The 22,530-nt window shown below is 40.9% G+C and overlaps 2 protein-coding genes across 4 annotated transcripts in view; one reads left to right on the top strand and one right to left on the bottom strand.

Annotated features, from left to right (window-relative positions):
- The window catches only part of Xpnpep3 (X-prolyl aminopeptidase 3), a 46,759-nt gene that overhangs the window by 4,721 nt on the left and 19,508 nt on the right, over window positions 1–22,530 (top strand). For 2 of the 3 annotated variants that reach the window (XM_021640316.2, XM_060388996.1), the window contains exons 2-3: window positions 8,204–8,317; window positions 21,167–21,574. In XM_021640316.2, coding sequence (XP_021495991.1) covers window positions 8,204–8,317; window positions 21,167–21,574 — 522 coding nt within the window. Of the gene's footprint in view, window positions 1–8,203; window positions 8,318–9,301; window positions 9,448–21,166; window positions 21,575–22,530 lie in introns of those variants that run through there. The other variant, XM_021640317.2, reaches the window with a different exon arrangement.
- Dnajb7 (DnaJ heat shock protein family (Hsp40) member B7) lies at window positions 1,850–3,594 on the bottom strand. Its single transcript, XM_021640337.2, has one exon. It carries the CDS (start codon window positions 3,208–3,210, stop codon window positions 2,284–2,286), a length of 927 nt encoding a protein of 308 aa, XP_021496012.1. The 5' UTR covers window positions 3,211–3,594; the 3' UTR covers window positions 1,850–2,283.

The following is a 22,530-nucleotide window of genomic DNA, read 5'->3' as shown; positions in this document are numbered from 1 at the left end:
GATCAAGCAGTCTCTGCAGAATCTGCTTCCTCTCATCGTTTGGCGTCATCCATTTGCTATCCTTAATTTGAGGCACTGATCTCAGTGCTCCTCACGCTCCTCTCATGCAGCCAACATTAGGAACACTGCACCTTGCTAGTCCAAATAGCTGGAGTTATCTCACCAAGTATCCACTTGGCTATCTCTTTAATCAAGCAACTAAAAATCACCAGCAGATCCTATTTTCCTTCATTTATTATCTATCTTCAGTTTGTAGACTATGGCTTTTGTTTGCTTAGTGCTGTGTATACCTCACATACCTAACACTTGGATGGGCGGTGATGCCATTCACCTTTTGGGAGGCAGGCATATCTGAGTTTGAGGCCAGCCTGGTCTCTAAAGTGATTTCTAGGACAGGGCTATACAGAGAAACCCAGTCCCCCACTCAACACCCCCCCAAAAAAAAAACAAACCCTAACAATGCTCAGCAAATAGTAGGCCCTCAAATAGTGCTGAGTGAATGAAAGGATGAATAAAAGGTTGTGAAGCCTTCATCATGAAGATGAAAGCATTACAGAAAACTAAGAACTACCAGTTTTGAAATTAGTATTTAGCTCATAACATTTGTTTGGCATCTAATGTATTTGTAACTCGCTGTGTTTTCTCCCAACATGATCATTAAATGGAATAGCTATACCTGTTTTACAGTAACCCATTTCCAGATCGCACATTCGAGCAAGATGAAACTCAAAAGTTTTATGCCTGAAGAGCGTGATGGATTGCAACACATGATATATCCAGGTTGTTTGAAGTAATCTTGGGTAATACTGGCTTTTTTGTTTGTTTGTTTTTGTTTTTAAAGACAGTTTCTCTGTGTAGCCCTGGCTGTCCTGAAACTCACTCTGTAGACCAAGATGGCTTGAACTCACAAAGAGATTGGCCTGCTTCTGCCTCCTGAGTGCTGGAATTAAAGGTATACGCCACCACATCCAGAAATGCTGCCTTTATTTTTTTTTTTTAACTGTGGCATAATACACATTAAATTTAGTTCACATATCAGATATTTTTTTAATGTGCAGTTCAATGGTATTAACTATATTCACATTATTGAGATGTAGGATTCCAGAATTTTTTCTTTTTCAGGTCTGAAGCTCTTTAGCCACCAAACAACCTCTTTTTCACTTCCTGTCTCTGTTTGGACTGCTTTAGATACTATGTGAACATTATTTGTCCGTGAGTGACTGGCTTATTTCACTTTGCAGTTTAAGATTTTAGTATTCCAATTATTGCGAAAGCTCATCCATGTTGAAACCAAATAACAAGTTTTGTTTGTTTTTGTTTGGTTTGTTTGGTTTAAAATGGCCCTCATCAAACAACTGAGCCACAGAGGCAGACAGTATGGCAGGGTTTTTGTTTTGTTTTGTTTCTGAGACTGTGCATGCATGAGCGTGAGTGCACACAAGTGTGATTCATCAATTTTTGTTAATAACTTCGTCTTGAGTGCTTGGGTTCCTTCCACCTCTTGGGTTCTATGAATAGAGCTGGTGAATATCTGGGCAAATATGTCTGGTTATTTCAAATTTAAAATACTTGGTATAGTCTGAACCTGTGTTTTATAATAGATTTTATCACCTAATGCTGTGTACATTCACAAGAAATTTGTGACAGTATTAATTAAAGAAATTAAATAGATCATAAACTCCACTGGGGGAAAAATTCTATATTCAAACCATTCAGAAACAAAACATTAAAAGAAAAAAAAAAGCTTTGCAGTTTTCCATAGTTTGAAGTCAGTTACCACACATTCATCTTTTTGGGCATAACTTATTCGAACAACTGCTGACCAAATGTCCACAATCCTGTTAAAAAACATTATTTAAAAAAAAAATTCTGCTGGGCATGGTGGCGTGCACCTGTAATCCCAGCACTCGGGAGGGAGCTCTGTGAGTTGGAGGCTAGCCTGGTCTACAAAATGAGTTCCAGGATAGCCAAGGCTACACAGAGAAAGCCTGTCTTGGGAGGGGTTGGGGGAAGGACTCACTCGAGGTAGTGCATATCTTCGGGTCCAGTACCTGAGAGGCAGAGATAAGCAGATCTCTGAGGCCAGCCTTGTTTCCTTGGCAAGTTCCAAGCTAGCTAGGGCTACATAGTTGACCCTGTCTCAAAAACAGAGAAGCAAAGCAAAACACCCACCTAATCTTACATAGTCATAAATAAGTGTTATCCATAAAACTCTTTGATTAACCAAAACACACAAAAGGGTGGTGTTCAAATGTTATATGATCTTAATGTGTCTAGAGTCAATTAGCTATTCCTTTTGTTTGACTTCTTCTTCTGCCCCTCTTTGTGCTTCTTTTTTTTCCTCCTACCACCATCTTTAAATCCTGCTGAGAAAATGGAAGGATCCTTCTTGCTGGTGACCCAAGGTGTACCTTGTTCATTGTTCTCCACAAGAGTATATTGAGGTATATTTGGAGGGCTGTAGTAATTTGGTGAATAATTGTTGAAATGTCTCCTCCAGTTACATTTTTCTGCAAAGCCCTCTTCATCTGACATACTATTCACAAGAAAGGATCTCAGCCCACCATCATCTTCAGCTTCTCTCACATGGAGGTTCTCAAAAGTGTTCTTTATATTAATATGTCTTCCATTAACAAATTTGCCTGAAGGTGTCATGGGTATGTAATTGCCCACCCCAGTTTCATCAAATGCCAGGGGAGAGAATGAAGTAAGGTCCTCGTACCCCAGTGAAACATAAGACGAATATTCCGGATCATAAGAAGAAAGCCTGGCAAACACTGAGGGGTGGTCGTAGGAACAGGATCCTGCGCCTCTCCTTCTGCTGCCGTTGGAGTTTCTTGAACTTCTTAAAAGGTCCTCAAGTGGGTCTTCAAAGAAGTGAAACGAAAATGGATCCCTTTTACCTAAAAATTCTTTAAACAGGTCATCTGCCTTACAGAATGTGAAACTGTACTCACGTTCGTCGTCAAGATGGCTTCCACCTTTGCCATTTAATCCTTCCTTGCCATATTTGTCATACATGGACCGTTTTTCACCGTTTGATAATACTTCGTAGGCCTCGGCGACTTCTTTGAATTTTTGCTCTGCTTCCTCTTTATTTTCTGGATTTTTATCAGGATGCCATTTAAGTGCCACTCTATGGTATGCTCTTTTAATATCCTCTGGTGACGCATATCTCTGCACTCCTAGAGTGGCGTAGTAGTCCACCATGGTTTGACAGTTAGAAACTAACACCGTTGAAAGTGAGCACTTTTCCCTCCAGCTCAGGCTCTGTTGCTGCTGGCGGTGGTAGAAGTGACTACAAATAGGCACATTTTTGCTTTAAAGGAAATGTTAGTACTGTGGGCTGCTAACAAACTTGAGGGTTCTGATTGTGTGGCGAGCAGAGGGACATGTATATGTCAGGGCTGCATTATGGTGTCATACTGGGGTAGAGGTAGGGATTGGGTCCTCCAAGGGCAGTTCGCCCATGTTACTTGGTGCAAGCTGTTGCTAATGGCCGCAGCATTCCTTTTATATATTCTAACCTTTGTATTATTGAGCCTTAATTACCGCATAGTTCATTGTTTCCGGTTGTTTGGTTTGGTTTTTTGAGACAGGCTTTCACTGTGTAGCACTGGCTATCCTAAAACTCACATTTGTTCTTGTCAAAATACATACATTCAATAGAAGATATAAATAAGTAATTACAGTAAGAACTACGATGGAAAATACACCAGATGGATAAACTAGTTGTGTGAGAGGTACCCTGGTTCATGGTCTCGGAAGATTTGCTGGAGTCGGTGGCTTACTATTCAGGCTTTCTGCTGGCAGTAGCATTAGAGATGAGAGGGTCTGTTCCTACTCAATGTTTATTGTACTACCCCAGGTAAAAGCCACTTACCCCATACTACATAATGTGGCCCTGTTTCTGAAATGTGAGTAAAGATTTTGAAAGCTGTACATTTATGTATCAGTATACAAAGGCTCTTTTGTACCAGACACCTGTAGTTTCTGCTGATAGCGGAAGCACCAATTTTCATGATGCTTCAATTGTAATGGGATACAAAATGGCTAAGGTAGTTCATGCCTGTAATCCCAACATAGAAGGCTGAGATGGGAGTATTATGGAGGGTTCCAGGCCCAGCCTGGACTAAGAGGAAGACTCTGTCTGAACAATTAAATAAGAGTATAAGAAATGTATAAATAGGGGCTGGAGAGATGGCTCAGAGGTTAAGAGCACTGACTGCTCTTCCAAAGGTCCTAAATTCAATTCCCAGCAACCACATGGTGGCTCACAATCATCTATAATGAGATCTGGTGCCCTCTTCTGGCATGTAGGTGTACATGCAGACAGAACATTGTATACATAAGTAAATCTTAAAAAAATAAAATGGTAAGTTCAACTTTTTTTTAATGCATAAAATACTGGCTACACTCTGGTGACCTTTAATCTCAGCAATTGTGGAGGGGGCGCAGAGGCAGGTGGATCTCTATGAGTTTGAGGTCAGCCTGGTCTATATAATGAGTTCTAAGACAGGGCTATGTAGACACACCCTGTCTCAAAAAAAAACAACTTTAAAATGCATAAAATAACTTGAGAAAATGTGGTATCTCAAATTATTACCTTTATGTTCTCAAAAACAAATGAGAAGAATGTGATGGACAGGGCAGAGGGCTGTTCCACATTGGTTATTAGAAACTTGTGAGGAGATGGTATTACATTTGAGATCCAGAGGAACTGTCAATCCAGTGGACATGCTGGTTGTTTCTGGTATGATTAGGATTGTATCTTGGGATTGTTGGTGTTTGCCACAACCCTCTGTCGATTAGGTATACAGGCTTGGTGATCTGATTTCCTTTTCTGTGGGCTAATGACTGCAACATAGACAATCAATTGTATTTTGAAAAGTAGAATAAAGTTCAGTTAGAAGCAATTAAGACCAAGGTTGAGGGGCTGAGCCATCTTTTAGAGCACTGACTGCTCTTACAGAGGACCAGGTTTCAGTTCCCAGTGCCCACATGTTGGCTCTCAACCGTCTGTGACTACAGCTCCGGAGATGCAGTCTTCTGGCCTCCATAGGCTCTAGTCACATAAGTGTGCATATGCATACAGGCAAATAGCAATACACATAACAATTACAGTAATTTTTTCAGTTACTGTTTTTTTCAAGACAGGGTTTCTCTGTGTAACCCTGACTGTCCTGGAACTAGCTCTGTAGATCAGGCTGGTTTTGAACTCAGGGATTCTCCTGCCTCCACCTCCCAAGTTCTGGAATTAAAGACATGACCCACCACAGCATGGCTGATAAAAAATAATTTTTTTTAAGTTGACTTTTCAGGTAAATTATCCATAAGTTAAAAAAGATTAGTTGTTCTATCTAATCTTTTATTTCCTGTCATTTTTCCCCAGAAAATCCCCTTTACTATTTGTCCCATCCCTGTTTATATCTATTTTTCTTTCTGCAATACCTCAGTTAAACTCTTTTCAGTGACATAGTAAATGTAGCATGTGGTTTAAACTTTTTGCCAGGTCTGAATAATTGTGGGTTTTCTTTTGATAAACTAGAGGTACTGTGAAACACTTAAAACTCAATGTAAGTTCTACCTAGTGTACGTGCTTAATATACTAGAGGAATACATGTGACTGCGCTGATAATACCCTCTGTATCACTGCACATAGTATGTTTGTTTTTACTTTGTCATTTAACTGGCACAGCTTTCCACCAAAATAAATATTTTGTGTTCATAAGGAAACTGGAGTTCTAAGGGATAAAATAATTTGTAGAAACCTTTGTTACTTATTAATGAAAAATTTAAAATTTCAACTTGAGCCTGATCTCAAATTCCCCTCTTTCCTCTCATTTCTTAGACCAGAACTTTATAGAGTTTAGGGTCTAGACATTGTAAAATGTGGGACAGTGTGATCCAGAGAAAAGTTAGAGAATTGGGTGTGGGACTAATCTTCTCCTAAGAAGCCTTCAAAATTTGGGGAAATGTGCAGTAATAAAGTGGAAAAGTAAGCCAGCCATGGTGGTACATGTTTTAACCCCAGCACCAGGGAGGCTGAGGCAGGTGGGTGGATGTAAGGTCAGGGCCACCCTGCTCTACGTGGCAAGTACAAGGCCAGCCAAGGCTACATAGTCTCAAATATACATACATACATACATGGCAGAGCCCATTGACAACCTCAATCCCTGCCAGTGGGGATTACATTGAAAGATACAGGGCAGCCAGGACTATAGTGAAACTGTATCTCCAAAAGCAAAACTCATCTCTTTAGCTCGTATCACTTAAATAAATTGACACAGAATAATTGGCTACCTATAGTATGCCTCTTCTGTTGTAGAAAGAGAAAGTACAGCTATGCTCTGTTTTATGAGCTGTAGTTGGAACAGGAATTACTCAGCAGTGAAGAGTTGAGCTAACTGATCAGTTTATTTCTCTGTATATTTCTGGTTCTAACTCGTGGATTTTTTCATTTTTGGTGGTGGATTTTTTCATTTTTGGTGGTGGATTTTTTCATTTTTGGTGGTGGGTAAGAGCAAAAAAAGTATATTTGGTAATGAAAATATAAAATGCAACATGAAGGTCTAAAGCTTCCAGTTCCAGCTCTAACTATACAAAAGTTCATTGACATCTGTAAACTTTGGGTCTGATTAATTTTGGAATGCGATTTTTTTTTTTTTAATTTTGGAATTTCTCTATAATAAAGGTTTTTGGTAAAGTTTTTGGTGGTGATGGTGGTAGTTGTGTGGGTGCTGGAATTAAAAGGTGTGTGGCTGCCGCCACCCAGCTAATAAAGTTTATTTTCTCAAAATCTTAAAAATTGGAGCCAGGCATTGTGGCACATGCTTTTAATCCTAGTGCTCGGGAGGCAAAGGCAGGCAGGCAGATCCTTGTGAGTCCAAGGATAGCCTGGTCTGCAAAGCTAGGCTCTTACACAGAGTAGCCCTTTCTCAAAAGAAAGAAAGGGGGTTGGGGATTTAGCTCAGTGGTAGAGCGCTTGCCTAGCAAGCGCAAGGCCCTGGGTTCGGTCCTCAGCTCTGGAAAAAAAAAAAAAGAAAAAGAAAAAGAAAAAAAATCTTAAAAATTACTCAGCACTTGCTCTCTTTTTCTTCCTGGGCCTGATTTAAAAGCAAAGACATAGCTGGGCAGTGGTGATACACATCTTTAGTCCCAGCACTTGGGGGACAGAGGCAGCCATATGTGGTCTACGTAGTCAATTCCAGGACAGCCAAGGCTACACAGAGAAACCCTGTCCCAGGTGGGGGGAGGGGGAGTAGTTTCATAGACTTGTATTAAGTGCGGCCAGTTATCAGTCAGTGCCTTAAAGGCTTAGGGAGTCATTGCATTAGTCTCTGAGGCTGCCACAAAAAAAAAAAAAAAAAAAAAATCCATGAATTTTGCAGCTTTAACCACAGAGGTTTGTTTCTCTCAGTTCTGGAGGTCAGAATACAAGAACAGGCGTGAGCAAGTCTGCACATCAGGAGTGTGATAGTGTATGTCTAACCATAGTGTGGAAGAATAAGTCCAAAGATTTTGAATTTAGTCCTAAATTTGAATCTCATTTTATTCAATGCTGTGTGACCTTTTACAAATTGCTTTTCTGTGTCTGGTTCTGATAACTCATTTGTTTGTGTTTTCTGAGACAGAGTCTATGTAGCCATGGCTGTCCTAGACCTCACAATGTAGACTAGTCCAGCCTTTAGGCAGGGAGAACACAGGAGAATGCACCAGTGCAGTTTGGTTAAATTAATGCTAACCATACTCACGTCTATCAGCTATGAGTAAGCACCTTTCATACATTATTTTATCAGTCTAACAATCTAAGATTAAATGAGATTGTAAGTACTTGTTTCCTTATAGCTAACATTGTCTTAATTAAAACATTCATTCTAGTTTTCTACGTTTTAGAACACAGCCTCGTGTTCCTGCTGAACTCCTTTCTGACCCTTCTTTGCTTTTACTTGTTCTTCCTCATAATAGCTCCTTATTCATAACTGGGTTATGTTTGTGTTCGTTAAACTGTAGTAGGCAAAAGTTTGTTTCTTAGGTCCCAATACAGCTCTAGCATAAAGAGCCACATACATATTGGAAGGAGGAGGACAGAAATGCTGATGTATATTCTGTAAGGATCCAAACTGCTAGGACTGGACTAAAGTATGCATTATGTGAAGATGGCCCTGGCCTCTGTTCCATTTCGTCCTTGTTTTTTCTTCAGGGTGCGTGTCATGTTTACAGCGAAGATACTCCCTCCAGCCTGTGCCAGAGAAGATTCCAAACCGATACTTAGGCCAGCCCAGCCCGGTCACACACCCACACCTCCTCAGACCAGGTACGGCCTTTGACGGTAACAGCCATCACTCTGTCTAGAATAATGCTATGCATTAAAATTTTTCCCACTAGCTGTGTGTCATAATTATACAATGCTAGTATTGTTAATGTGACTGAGGAGTTGATGTTTTAATCTTATTTTAATTAAGTTTAGATGTGTTCATGGAGCAACTAGTACTCTATTGACATCCAGTCTTAATAAGTGCAATAAACTATAATTCAGAATAACCAGTAAAAAGTATGTATTTCAGGAAAAAATTCTTTTTGGTATGGATGTTTTGTCTTTACATGTACCTCTGTATCATATATGTCCCTGTTGCCCCTGGAGGCCGGAAGAGGGCATTATAACCTCTGGAACTGGAAGTTAGAGATGGTTATAAGCTGCCATATTCATGCTGGGGAAAGAACTCAAGTCCTCTGAAAAGGCAGCCACTGCTTTTCACTCTGAGCCATCTCCAGCTCCATATTTCAGTATTTTTTAAAGAAATATTCTAAGTTATAGTGTTTAGAACTATTATCTATAGATTCTTTGTTTCTATATAATATGTTAAAAGTTCATTTGAAAATTTTGTTTAGCAGAATTACTTCGGTGTAGGTTAAGCAAAATTTCCAGGTGTTTTTCACTGTGAGAAGTGGCCGACTCCAGCTGATAAAAGTTAGGCAAAGGACTGTGAAGGATTATTTTGTTTTTCACCCAGAGCTGCTGCTAGAACATGTGCCATCACAATTGCTCAGGTTGAGACTTCAAACCGTTTTGTTTTGTGTTTAGGAAGGCGATGATGCATTTATGGAACGTCCCAGAGATGGGCAAGCAGGTTGTAAAACCAAATGCTCTATAGAAAAAGTCAGGGTTTTGAGGAAAGTTGCTTACTCCTTCCAGCATGGGAAGATGAGCGTGTATTTCTGTAAGATGCTACAAAAGCACATGTGTTACTAATGTCAATTCCCTTTAGAAATATGTTACTCTTTCACTGTTTCCACTCAGTGAATGATACCAGTGTGTCCCTCAGTGAGGACTTCCTTTGGCTGATTCTTCATCAGACTGGAATTCCTGCTGGGAAGTCGGCTGACACTCAGGAAATGCAGCTCACCACTGAAACACACAAGAAATCAGTTTTTTAAAGCTGTAAGGTAAGCATAGTAGTAGTCCAGTTTCTACTAAATTTTCTTTTTAATTATCAACCTACCTGTAGTTTCTATTTAAAAGAAGAAGAAGCTGGGCATGGTGGCGCATGCCTGTAATCCCAGCACTCGGAGAGGCAGAGGCAGGCAGATCTCTCTGAGTTCGAGGCCAGCCTGGTTCTACAAAGCAAAGGCTACACAGAGAAACCTTCAGGGGGTGGGAGATAAAAGAAGAAGAAAGGGTAGAATTGATACTCAAGTTTTACCAGCTTTGAAATGATTGATTTCTTGTGGTGAAATCCTTTATGTGGTAAGCTGCATTTCCCAGGTCTTGAACCTTATAATCATACAAAGATAAATTACTTCATGTCTAAATTACTTTGCTCTCTGCATTCCGTACATAACTTTCATTTTTGCCTTTGTCACAGATCTGAATATTGTTCTGATAAAAATGTTAAAAACAACTTGAAACAAAACATCAATATTCAGTCTTGGTGCCCACCGTTTATAACCTGAAAATTTCCTTTAAAAGGAAAACAATAGAACTTTGAATAGTTTCTTGTGAGTGCACACATTGATATATTCTTCCCTTTTCTTTTTCATAGTTTACATGTGGGAGCCAGAAAGTTTGCTTTTTTTTTTTTTTTTTTTTTTTTTCACAACAGTATGAGCTCTTACGCTTGGAAGGATATGGCCACTCTTCAGTATTGTGCCAGTATCTGGTCAAAGTATTGTGTTAGGAATAAAGATCAGTGGTGTAAGCATGCACATATATACTTACATAAAATATTTTCACAAAACAGAATCATCAATGTCATAAACTTTAAAGGGACCATCTGCCACGCCATTAAGCAAACAGACTATACAGTAGAAAAGTACCTACGCATGAATCGTGCACATTTTCCCATACATAGACATACACACATTTTTAGCCAGTAGTGATGGCACATGCCTTTGGTCCTAGTACTTGAGAGGCAAAAGGAGGAGGAGCTCTGTGAATTTGATGCCAGCCTTGTCTACATAGTAAGCTCCAGGACAGTCAGGGCTGCATTTTGAGCCCCTCTCTTTAAAACAAAAGACTTTTACATAACTGAAGTCAGCTTAAGGAATGAATTTTTGTCAGCTGTGACTTTGCACTATTTAGCATAGTTACAGTAATGTATACAACTTACAACTTTAGGAAAACATGTCAATCTCTTTCCTGTTAAATGAGTCCTACACGTGAGACAAAGAATACAGAATGTAGAAGGGCATACTTTGGTTACTTATAATTTTACTACACAGAAAAAATACTATTGTTACAGATTCACATTCCCAAAATGTCTGCTCTTAAAAGTTTCTAAGTTTAAGTCTAAGTTTCTATCTATCTATAAATAGATAGATAGACAGATAGATAGGGAAAAAGTTTTTTAGTTACAAACCCATCTTTCATAGAATTTAGGTAAGTTCTCCACTAAAGAAGTACATTTTTCAAAAGTAAGTTGTTAAAGATTTGACTTTAGTATCTGCTGCAGAGATGGCTCAGTAGTTGAGATCTTAGGCTGCTCTTCCAGACGACCTGCATTTGATTCTCAGTACCCACATGGTGGCTCGCAAATGTTTGTAACACAAATCTCAGGGAGAGATGATTCCCTCTTCTGGACTCCAGGGACACCCCACGTCTGGTATGCAGACGTACATACAGACAAAAATTCAGACACATATAATAAAAATAACTAAATAAATCTGAAAAGGACAGATATGGTGTCATATGCCTTTAATCCCAGCACTCAAGAGGCAGAGGCAGGTGTATTTCTGTGAGTTCAAGGCTACCCTGGTCTACATAGTGAGCTCCAGAACTTCTAGAGGTACATAGTGAGACACTGTCTCAAAATAAAATAAATATCTGATCAGTTAAAGACATTATTTTGGTGGGATTATATAAGGTTTTATTTGTTTTGTTTTATGCTATTTAAAAGATTTAAATGTATAGTGTGCCTTTTTTTAATATTTATTTATTCATTATGTATCCATTCTTCTGTCTGCATGTACATCTGCACCAGATCTCATTAAAGATGGTTGTGAGCCACCATGTGGTTACTGGAAATTGAACTCAGGACCTATTGGAAGAACAGTCAGTGCTCCTAACCTCTGAGCCATCTCTCCAGCCCCTGTAGTGTGCCTTTAATCTCACCACTTAGAAGAGAGAAACAAGTGGGTCTCTGAGCTCAAGGCCATCTTCGTCTACACAGTGAGAACCTGTCTCAGAGAGAGAGAGATACATAAGAAATGACAAGTCAAAATCATTTTGAATGTGTCAAAACCATTAGAGATAGCTCAGTGGTGAAAAGCATTGGCTGCTCTTTGAGAGGACTCAAGTTCAATTTCCAGCACCCACATGGCAGCTCACAACTGTCTGTGACTCCAGTTCTAGAGGATCTGACACCCTCACACAGATACAAGCAGACAAAACACCAATGCACATAAAATAAAAATAAAGTAAAAAAAATAACTATACATACCAAAACCCCATAGACCTGCTTCATCAAATTTCAACAAGCCGCAAGATCACTAAGGGTTAGAAAGGAAAGGGGAATGGGAAATAATGGCATTTGCTTTTGAGACAGAGCCTCCTTTGTAGCCCACTCTGACCTGCAACTCAAGGATGATTTTCCTCCTTCACCTCCCCAAGGGCTAAGATTACAGGTGTGTGGCACCATGCCACCTCAGCCTGTTGTGTTGTTAGATTTATTTCACATTGTGTATTGGTACTTTGCCTGTATATGTGTGCGCCTGCATGTGCACGTTAGTTCCTCTGGTGGGGGTTGGTGGGGGTGTTTGGTGTCAGTGGAGGTCAGTAAAGGGCATCAGATACCAGATCCTCTGGAACTGGAGTTTTTCTGGTGCTAGGGAGCAGACCCAGGACCTCATAAATACTATATGTGTGTTCTCCACTGAGAAATAGCCTTCAACCTTGAATCCACAACAAAAGCTGTGTGCTGTAATGTTCTTACATTTATAGCTTTTTACCTAGATGTCTACTTCACGTTGATGGTCAGTAAGATTGATTTATTTATTTTATGTATATGAGTGCTCCATATACACACCAGAAGAGGACATCAGATCCCATTATAGATGGTGGTGAGCCACCATGTGGGTGCTGGAAATTGAACTCGGGACCTTTGGAGCCAGTGCTCTTAACTGATGAGCCATTTTTCCAGCCCTTGATTTTCTTTTTATTATTAATTTATTTTAAGTGTGTGGTGTTTTGCCTCCATTTGTCTGTGCACCACCTATATGCAGTGCTTGCAGGGACCAGGAGAGAGAATCTAACCCCTGAAACTGGAGTTATATGTGGTTGTAAGCTGCCGTGTAGGTGCTGGGAATCAAACCCGGATCCTCTTAACACAACAAATGCACTTAATTGCCGAGTCAGCTCTCCAGCCCTGTGGTCAAGCCTTTTTTTTTTTTTTTTTTTTTTGGTTTTGGTTTTTTGAGACGGGGTTTCTCTGTGTAGCCTTGGCTGTCCTAGACTCACTTTGTAGTCCAGGCTGGCCTCAAACTCATAGGGATCCACCTGCCTCTGACTCCCTGAGTGCTGGGATTACAGGCGTGTGCCACCATGCCCCACTCTGTATGTCAGTCTTACGGAGGCATTTCTCAATTGAAGTTCCCTCTTTCCAGATGACTATAACTTCTGTTAAGCTGGCCATGGGATAGGGGACTAACCAGCAGTCCCCTAAATGAGCACTGCTGACTTGTGTCTGTGAGATGAAGAAAACCAAAGACTTGAGACTTCAATGCACATAATTACTTAGAGGTGAAAAGTGGGCCACTATTTTGCTCTTCCAAGTCCTACCTGCCATGCATTACCATGATGACAACATCTGCAGTATAATCATTTTTTGTTTGTCTTGGTTTTATATAGTCCAGAATGGCTTTGAACTTGCTGTGTAGTGTAAGGATGACCTTGTTCTCCAAATCTGTAGAAATACAGAACTACACATGCCTGACTGTACTGTCATTTTGAGACACGATTTCAATGTGTGGCACAGATTAACCACAAAAGGTTTCTCCTTTCTCAGTCTCCTAAGTGCCACTATACCACATAGCTAACAAATGTAAAATCTTGGGTTTGTTTGGTTGGTTTGTGGTTTGTTTGGGTTTTTTTGGTTTTTTATTTTCTCAGGACAGGGTTTCTCTGTGTATCTCTGGCTGTCTGGAACTCACTCTGTAGACCAGGCTGGCCTCAAACTCACAGAGATCTATCCACTTGCCTCTGCCTCTCTTCCTGTGTGCTGGGGTTAAAGGTGTAAGCCATGACCAGCAAATGTAAAATCTTTAATCTTGGTAGTAATTATAGCTAGCACTTATATAGTATTTATTGCTATAAATATTTTGAGAACTTGTTTTTTCTCCTGACAACTTTGTAAAGTACATATTATTTATTATTTCTTTTTTAAAGATTTGTTTATTTTATGTATATGAGTGTTCTGTCTTCATGTAACCAGAAGTGGGAATTAGATTCCATTACAGACGGTTGTAAGCTACCATGTGGTGGGAAATTGAACTTAGGACCTATGAAAGAGCAGCCAGTACTCTTAGCCTCTTAGCCATCTCTGCAGCCCCTATGATTTGTTCTATAGATGAGAAAACTGAGGCTCTTCCCAAGTCACAGAGTAGGTTTTGTTTTGTTTTGTTTTGTTTTGTTTTGTTTTTCAAGACAGGGTTTCTCTGTGTGTCTTGGAACTCTGGTTGTGGACCAGACTAACCTTAAACTCATAGAGATCCACCAGCAACTGCCTCCTAAGTGCTGGCCATAAAGGGGTACACCACCAAGCCTGGCCATGAAGTGGTTTGCTAAACTAGGATTTGGACACACCAGAGTCTGCCTCTTCTTTTCTTCCTGGAGGAATTGACCAGGAGTATCATGCCTGCTAATACTAGTCTTGTTCTACCACTAAGCTATACCCTGCCCATATTCTTTCTTTGTTGTTGTTGTTGTTTGCTTGTTTGTTTAGACAGGGTTTCTCTGTACACCACCATGACCAACCCATGTTCTTAACCATACATTAGCTCATAACAGTTAAGACAAATAATACTGATACAGAAATATTTTCAGTCTCACATGTACATAAAAAGAAATACAATTGGTTAGCTGGGCATGGTGGCACACTCCTGTAATCCCAGCACTCAGGGAATCAGGGGCAAGTGGATCTCTATGAGTTCAAGGCCAGCCTGGTCTACAAAGTGAACTTCAGGATAGCCAAGGCTACACAGAGAAACCCTGTCTTGAAAAAAAAAAAAAGAAGACAAAAAAAGAAAAGGAAATACAACTGAGTTTGGAAGGGTGTTGGTGTGGGTTTTATGTGTTTGTTGTTGCTGCTGTTGCTGTTTTGGAGATGGAGCAACAGGGCCTTGCTCATGCAAGGAAACATTCTACGCTGAACTCTATCCCCAGCTGTGAAAGAAGTCTCCCTAAATATAAAAGTTTAGCTAGGGGGCTGGAGAGATGGCTCAGAGGTTAAGAGCACTGGCTGTTCTTCCAAAGGTCCTGAGTTCAATTCCCAGTAACCACTTGATGGCTCACAACCATTTGTAATGAGATCTGATGCTCTATTCTGGTGTGCAGGTGTTCATACAGGCAGAGCACTGTATACATAATAAATACATCTTTGAAAAAAAAAGTAATAAAGAATGGCACATTTAAAAAAAAAAGTTTAGCTAGGCATGATAGTACACAACTTTAATCCCAGTACTAAGGAGGCCGAGGCAGGCAGTTCTCTGTGAGTTCGAGGCCAGCCTGGTCTACAAAGAGAGTCCAAGACAGCCAAGGCTACCCAGAAAAACCCTGTCTCAAAAACAACAAAGTTTAAGTGTATGTTTTTAGTCAGATAAAATATATGTCCAGTGAGTTGTAAAGATCTACAATTAAGTTAGTTTTGGCAAAGATAGGCAAAGATAGCCGTAAGTATAACCTAAAACTTGGTGATATATAGAACATTTTATTATCTTTTAAATTTTGTGTTTAGGAGGATCAGTAGTTCAAGGCCAACCTGACTATTGGAGACTTGTCTAAAAATAAAAACGGGGGGGGGGGGGTGGGAAGATGGCCCAGTGGTAAAGGCCCAGTGTGCAGCGGAAGGCCCTAAGTTTGACATGTAAAAGTCATACAATAAAGACAGAAACCCAGAGCTTTCCTCCGACCTTTCCATGTACATTGTGGCAGACACACACACCCACACCCTTGTCACACACCCCAAACCACACACACAATCATTCAGTGCTCCAGACAGTTCCCCCAAACAGTTCCTGCTTCCATAGGAATCCCACTTCCATAGGAAACCGTTCCTACTACATACATAGATTACAGCAAAAACTGCATCTTCCCATCTATTTTCAGCCTTTATTACCTTTTCTCTCTGGGTTTTCTGCTTGGCTAACAAAGGGGAAGAACATTCATCTTGCTCTCTGTATAGGCCCGGTCCTAAATGTCTTTGAGGAACTTCCTTCTGGGCATCAGTCTTAGATTGATTATGAGACAGCTAGCCTTTTGATTGGTTCAGTAAAGTAGTGAGAAGGGCCCCTCTGTTTTTAATCTTTAATAATTTACAGTTTTACAAAGTGCCAGAATGCCTACTCAGGCACAGCAATTTTATCAGAAGACATTCAGGCCAGATTGACTGTTGGTTCTGTGATCAAAGGCCATTGCAACTGCCAAGTTTACTGATAGTATACAAAGTTCACTCCTTTGCATGCTTTGCACTCTCCCCGCAGATGAAAAGGTACCTTTCCCGCGTAAGCTTTTCTTGTGGTTTATTACTTTACTGTTTGGAGATTTTGGAAGTTTGAAAGTATTTACCTAATGATCATTCCAAACTGTTGATAATTACTAGACTTGGAAAAATATGGCCAATATTTTAAAGACTTTTCAAACAAACTTTCTTAGGAAAGTAGATTTCATAAAGAAATGTTTTAAATAAAGCTGGAAAGATGCCTTTAAGTGAGGCTGGGGTTGGTAGAGTGCTTGCCCAGCATGCGGAGGAACCTGGTTTCAGTCCCCAGAACCCTGAAAACTAAGTGTGGTAACACATGCTTGTAATTCCAGCACTTTGGAGATGGAGGCAGGAGGATCAGAAGTTCAAATTATAATCAGTCCTTGCTTTTTGCTATCTGCTGGATAGCCCGTTCCCGGGCCCTCTCCCCACTGCAGGGAGCTCTCACTCTACTTCTTAGTCAGACCTTGCTTGTCCTTCACACACACCATTACACATACGCATGCACAGCACACACATTTCCTGCTTGGTTTCGTTCCCCCTACCGTAGGGTTTCTCTCTGTAGCCCTGGCTGTCCTGGACTCAATTTGTAGAACAGGCTGGCCTTGAACTCACAGAAATCTGCCTGCCTCTGCCTCCCAGAGTTCTGGGATCACAGGCATGCACCACCAGGCTTTGCTTGCTGCTTGGATGACTAGGAAATTTCAAATGTTGGGAAACAATGGCAAACTTTATGTGAACAGTTATTAGAGAGTTAAGCTGTGCTCTGGTACAAAGTCCAGATTTCTGCCCACGAGTTCTAGGAGACTTGCAAGGCTCCATCTCAGAAGGAAAAAGATGTGGGGATGGGTTCTTTGTTAATCCCACTGAAGGAAAGTAAAGACCATTATCCAAATTTTTTGGTCAAATTAAGCAAGCTTTGTTTTTGGTCAAACAGGACAATCTCCCTAATGTGAAGGTTGAAAAGATAACAAGGAACATAGAAAAAAGTGGGGCTTAGATAGCTCCAAAAAACTGCAAGGCTAGGGAGTTTCCAAGGATTTTTTTGTTACATAGGAACTTGGCAGAACATTTCAAAATTATTTGGCAGAACATCTTATCAGGGTGGAGGTTAGGGTATAGGGAATAGAACAAGTTGAATTTTAGAAAGTGGGTCAAGACCTGGTCAAATTGAAGTTTTACGGAAAAGAGGAATGAACCTATGTGACCTTGTAACAAAATGGCTTTTAATCATCAATAAAAATGAAAGGAATTTTTATTATACATATTTTTAATTAAATAAGGTCTTTTGGATTTTGTTTTTTGTTGTTGTGTTATTTTTTGAAACAGGGTCTTACTGTGTAGCTCTGTCTGCATCTGCCTCCCAAGTGCTGGATCAGAGCTATGTGTCACCATGACGGGCCTAAATGTATTTTATTAATAGAATGCAAACTGCAGAATTTGCTGCAATTAGTTCTATACAAGTAAGTAAAACTAGACAGTTCCAAAGTAAAGCATAAAACATTTGAGTTATGCATGCTGGACATGGTTACAAAGAGAACTCCAAGGCCCTCCTCTGATTTAGCATATTTAACTACGGCACACACGGAGGGGGTGAGGGGAGACAGGGATATATAGGGCATAAAGTTGTTAGGATGTAAGTGCAGTGATGATTACCATAGCAGCAAAAAGCTGAATTTGTATAAATGCCGACCAGAATGGGGGTTGCCTGGAAGTGTGGGTCCAGTACGACAGTGATGTTGTAGATCTGTGTTCGTATGCTCAGGGATGCTTACAGAGACCAGGATCACCTTCAGGCTTTCACTTCGGGCCTCTCCACTCTACTTTTTGAGACAGTATCTAAAGCGGACTTGGACCTGGTCGGTTCAGCTAGACTGGGTGGCCAGCCAGGCTCTAGATCATCTGTCTGTCTTTCTAGCACCAGCATTATGTGTACCATTGAGCTCATGTCTTTACATGGAGACTGAGGGTCCAAAGTCAGGGCCTCATGCTTCAGACACCTCCCTGGCCCCAGTGTCTTTCTTTCTTTTCCTTTTTGTCTGACACAGTTTCGGAGTGGTGTGGACTGGCCTAGAACTCACAAAGATCCCCTGCCTGTGCTCACCAGGTCCTGACAAAGGTGTGCACCACCGTGTCCAGCCCAAAGCTTCACTTTTCAGCTTTGTTTTTTCTTTATGAAATTAATTACAAAGCATATACACCTTAAAATTGAAGTACTACAGAAGCAGGTTGAATAGAGGTTTCTATTAGTGTGTTCTAATTTCACTCCTGATAGAGCACTGTGAAGAAAAGTACGCTTCTTTTCTAAAATTATGTCTGTCTGTGGTTTTGCTCTGTACCTTTTCACACAGTACTGCCTCATAGCTGTCTTTGCATATTTACACATGGAGACAGGCCACTACCAGGAGAATTAATAGTGCCACAGTCATTTTATAGATTTGATGAGTCAGTACAGAGCTGCTATTACTGTACATGTAGTGAACACCCAGAAAACATCAGGTGTTTCCTAGTAGTAGAAAACTGCCAAAGACTCCAAGTCTGCGATGTGAGGTCAGCAGGGAGGGCTGGGGACTCAGAGGACAGGTGAAACACCCAGGGTCTGCAGCGCTTGGGACAAAGAGGCAAATGGATCTCTGAGTTTGGGGCAGCCTGGGCTACAAAGCAAGTCCAGAGAGTCAAGGCTACACAGAGAAACCCTGTCTGGGGGGGGGGGAGGGGAATCAGTTCTGCTTAATAGTTCACCCGGGAGAACAGAAAGGAAGTACAAATAGAAACATACAGGAACATAACAAGCCCATGAGTCTTGTGAAGTAGCACATTCCACCCCGTGAGGTGGAAATGTCCATAACACAAATCACTTCCTCTGCCCTTGGGTCAGGGCGCTCTTGGACACTGAATGTGTTTCTATCTCAGACAAAGTTATTGGCAACAGCAAGTGTAAGCTGAAGGGATATGCTTTGATAAATTACTCTTCTTATTTTACTTTTTTGTTTCTAGTTGTGTGGGTGTGTGCATATGAGTTCATATTTGGAGGCCAAAGGCTTTGGAGCCCCTTGAGCTACAGCTCTAAGCAGTTGTGAGCCATCTAACATGGGACCTGGGAACCTAACTTAAGTCTTCTTCAAGAGAATGTCCACTGAGCCATCTCTACAGCCCATAAATGGTTGTTCAGAGGACCTGGATGGAGGCTTACAACCATCATAATTCTATTTCCAGAGCATCTGATGCCCTCTGGCCTCTGTGGGCACCAGACACAGACATGGCACACATACATACATGCAGGCAAAACACTCATACAAAAGAAATAAAATAAGCCTGGTGGTAACACAACACCTTTAATGCCAGCACTCAAGAGACAGATCTCTCAGTTCGAGGCTAGCCTGGTCTATAGAGCAAGTTCCAGAACGGACAGGGCTACACAGAGAAACCCTGCCTCAAAATAAAATAAAATGAAAAGCCAGGCAGGTGATGCACACCTGTAATCCCAGCATTCGGAGACAAAGGTAGGCAGATCTCGGTGAGTTTGAGGCCAGCCTAGTTTACAAAAGCAAGTTTAGGGCAGCCAAGGCTACACAAAAATCCTGTCTCAAAAAACAAGAAGCAAACAAATACCCTTCCCCCCAAGAAAAAATAAATTAAATTAAATCTAACGGGAAAAAAAGGCCAGTTGCTGCCAAATCTACAGCCCAAACAGTCTCTAGGACCAGCATGGTAGGAGGAGAGGCCTGGCCCTTGCAGATTGTCCTCTGAACGCTACATGTGGCATGTAAATGCCACCTCACACAGATAAGCTAGTGGAGGAATACGTGAGTATTAAGTAAAAATTTAGAGGGGGTGGAAGGAACCACATGCTTTATTGATTCTCACAACAGCCTCAACTGTGGCTAGTGTTACTGTGGCTGTCAGTGGACATGCCTCACTCACTGTAAATACAAGATAAAGGGTGGCAGGTCTTACATTACACCTAGGAATTCAGAAAAGATTGAGTGGGGAGGGTTGTTTGGTGTTGGTTGGTTGGTTGGTTTGAGTCGGGGTTTCTTTGTTGTTTGTTTTTTGTTTAAATGTTTGAAACAAGGTTTGTCTGTGTAGTCCTGGCTATTCTGGAACTCACTCTGTAGACCAGGCTGACTTCAACTCAAAAATTCACCTGCCTCTGCCTCTTGAGTGCTGGGATTAAAGGCATGAACCACCATACCTGACTGATTTTTTTTTTTAAGAGATCTTAAAATTGAGGGGAAAAAATTTTTTTTGCCAACTGTTACAACAAAAACTGTAGACCATTAGCAGTCACACTTCAAGAGTCTACTATATTCCAGTTATTTTGTGCCTTGGGAACATGTTGAACAGATCAAAACGTATGTCTTTGTGGAAGTTGCATTCTTTTTACATGGAAGTCATACAAAAAGAATGTATTAAAATGTACTTAATATATTGAAATCTCAGGGAAACTTTGACCACATGCCTGTCAGTGCCTACCACATCATAATGTTCTGTAAGAGGCTAGAGAGATGGCTCAGCATAACAGCCCTGGAGGACCCAGGTTTGGTTCCCCGCACCAGATGGTGACTCACAACCATCTATAATTACAGTTCAGCGGATCTAACACCTTCTTCTAGCCTCTGAGGGCACCAGCACACACATGGTATGCAAACATACATGCAAGCAAATACCCATACACATAAAAATGAGTAAGACAGATGTTTTTAAATAATACTTGATTAGATGAATAAAAGAATGAGCTAAAGTTCTGTACAAAAGCTTATGGGTTCATAATCACAATTTTTCAAATGCAGTCACATTTGACTACAATTTTGCAGTGAAATAAAAGCCTGGGTTATCTTACTTACTACCTGTACCATGTCATTAAAGAAATGATTGTAGATGTCTTTATCTGATAGTAATGATTTTAAATATTCCAGCAGTGTAGCCTTTCAAAACATGAATTGACTTTTTTCTTTTCTTGCCAATTCCAGGGGAGGTGACGCCAGGACTCTCTCAGGTGGAATATGCACTTCGAAGACATAAACTGATGGCTCTGATCCACAAGGAAGCACAAGAGCACAGTGCGACAGACCACGCAGTGGTGGTCCTCTCTAACCCTACATACTATATGAGCAATGACATCCCCTACACATTCCACCAAGACAACAATTTCCTGTATCTCTGTGGATTTCAAGAGCCTGACAGCATCCTGGTCCTTCAGAGCTTGTCTGGGAGGCAGTTACCATCCCACAAGGCCATGCTTTTTGTGCCTCGGAGAGACCCTGGGCGGGAACTGTGGGATGGCCCTCGGTCTGGCACTGATGGAGCCATAGCCCTAACTGGAGTGGACGAAGCCTACACAGTGGAAGAATTTCAACATCTTGTACCAAAACTGAAAGGTAATGTTAATAACGTCAGATCACAGGCCAAGGTAGAGTCCAGGCCCTCGTTGGCCTATAGTAGTTAATTTTCTAAAATAATTCTCCTGGAGAGAGACATGTCCTTTGTAGAAATCAAAACTATTGCTCAATGTGGTAACACACCGTTTTATCCCAACACTCAGGGAGACTGGCACATGCAGATCCCTGAAAGTTCAAGATCAGCCTGAGTTGTGTGATAAGCCCTCTCTTCGGGTTGTGACTGGGCAAACCCACATAACTACTGAGCCCAAGAGCATTTTCTCTCTGGACTTTTACCTGCTTACATAGTTGTTGTCTTTGTCAGCTTTGGCAGCCAAAATTAACCTGGGCTGGAAAGGTGGCCCAGTGGTTAAGATCCCTGGTTACTCTTCCGTAGGACCCAGTTTGATTTCTGGTACCTTGTGGTAGTTCACACTATTCTAACTCCATTTCCAGGAGATCTAACACACTCTCCTGGCCTCTGCAGGCAGCAGGCGTAAACATGGCACACACACATTGTTTTTCTTTCTTTTTTAAAGATTTATTTATTTGTTATGTATGCAATGTTGTGTCTGCATGTACACCTGCACACCCAAAGAAGGCTCCAGATCTCATTATAGATGGTTGTGAGCCACCATGTGGTTGCTGGGAATTGAATTCATGACCTCTGGAAGAGCAGACAGTGCTCTTAACCTCTGAGCCATCTCTCCAGCCCTCACATAAACATTCTTACACTTACTTTTTTTTTTATTTCCTTTAACCATCTAAAGGTAAGTCCTCACAGTGCATGTGTTTCTTGAAAGAACCTCACTCATTCACTTTCTTTTTTTTTTTTTTTTAATCCACTATATCTGTAAAGTTTACTTTTATTATTTTGTGTGTGTGACGTGGGGGCAGATGCGCTACAGCACATGTATGGAGGTTAGAGGGCAACTTTGTGGAGTCAGTTCTCCTTC

The sequence above is a fragment of the Meriones unguiculatus genome, chromosome 8 (genome assembly GCF_030254825.1).
Source record: "Meriones unguiculatus strain TT.TT164.6M chromosome 8, Bangor_MerUng_6.1, whole genome shotgun sequence".
Taxonomy (NCBI): domain Eukaryota; kingdom Metazoa; phylum Chordata; class Mammalia; order Rodentia; family Muridae; genus Meriones; species Meriones unguiculatus.
This window is presented reverse-complemented; position numbering and strand designations above follow the sequence as displayed.

What these genes read in the sequence shown, in the direction of transcription:
- Dnajb7 (XM_021640337.2), bottom strand. Translation starts at nt 3,210, where the DNA reads ATGGTGGACTACTACGCCACTCTAGGAGTGCAGAGATATGCGTCACCA.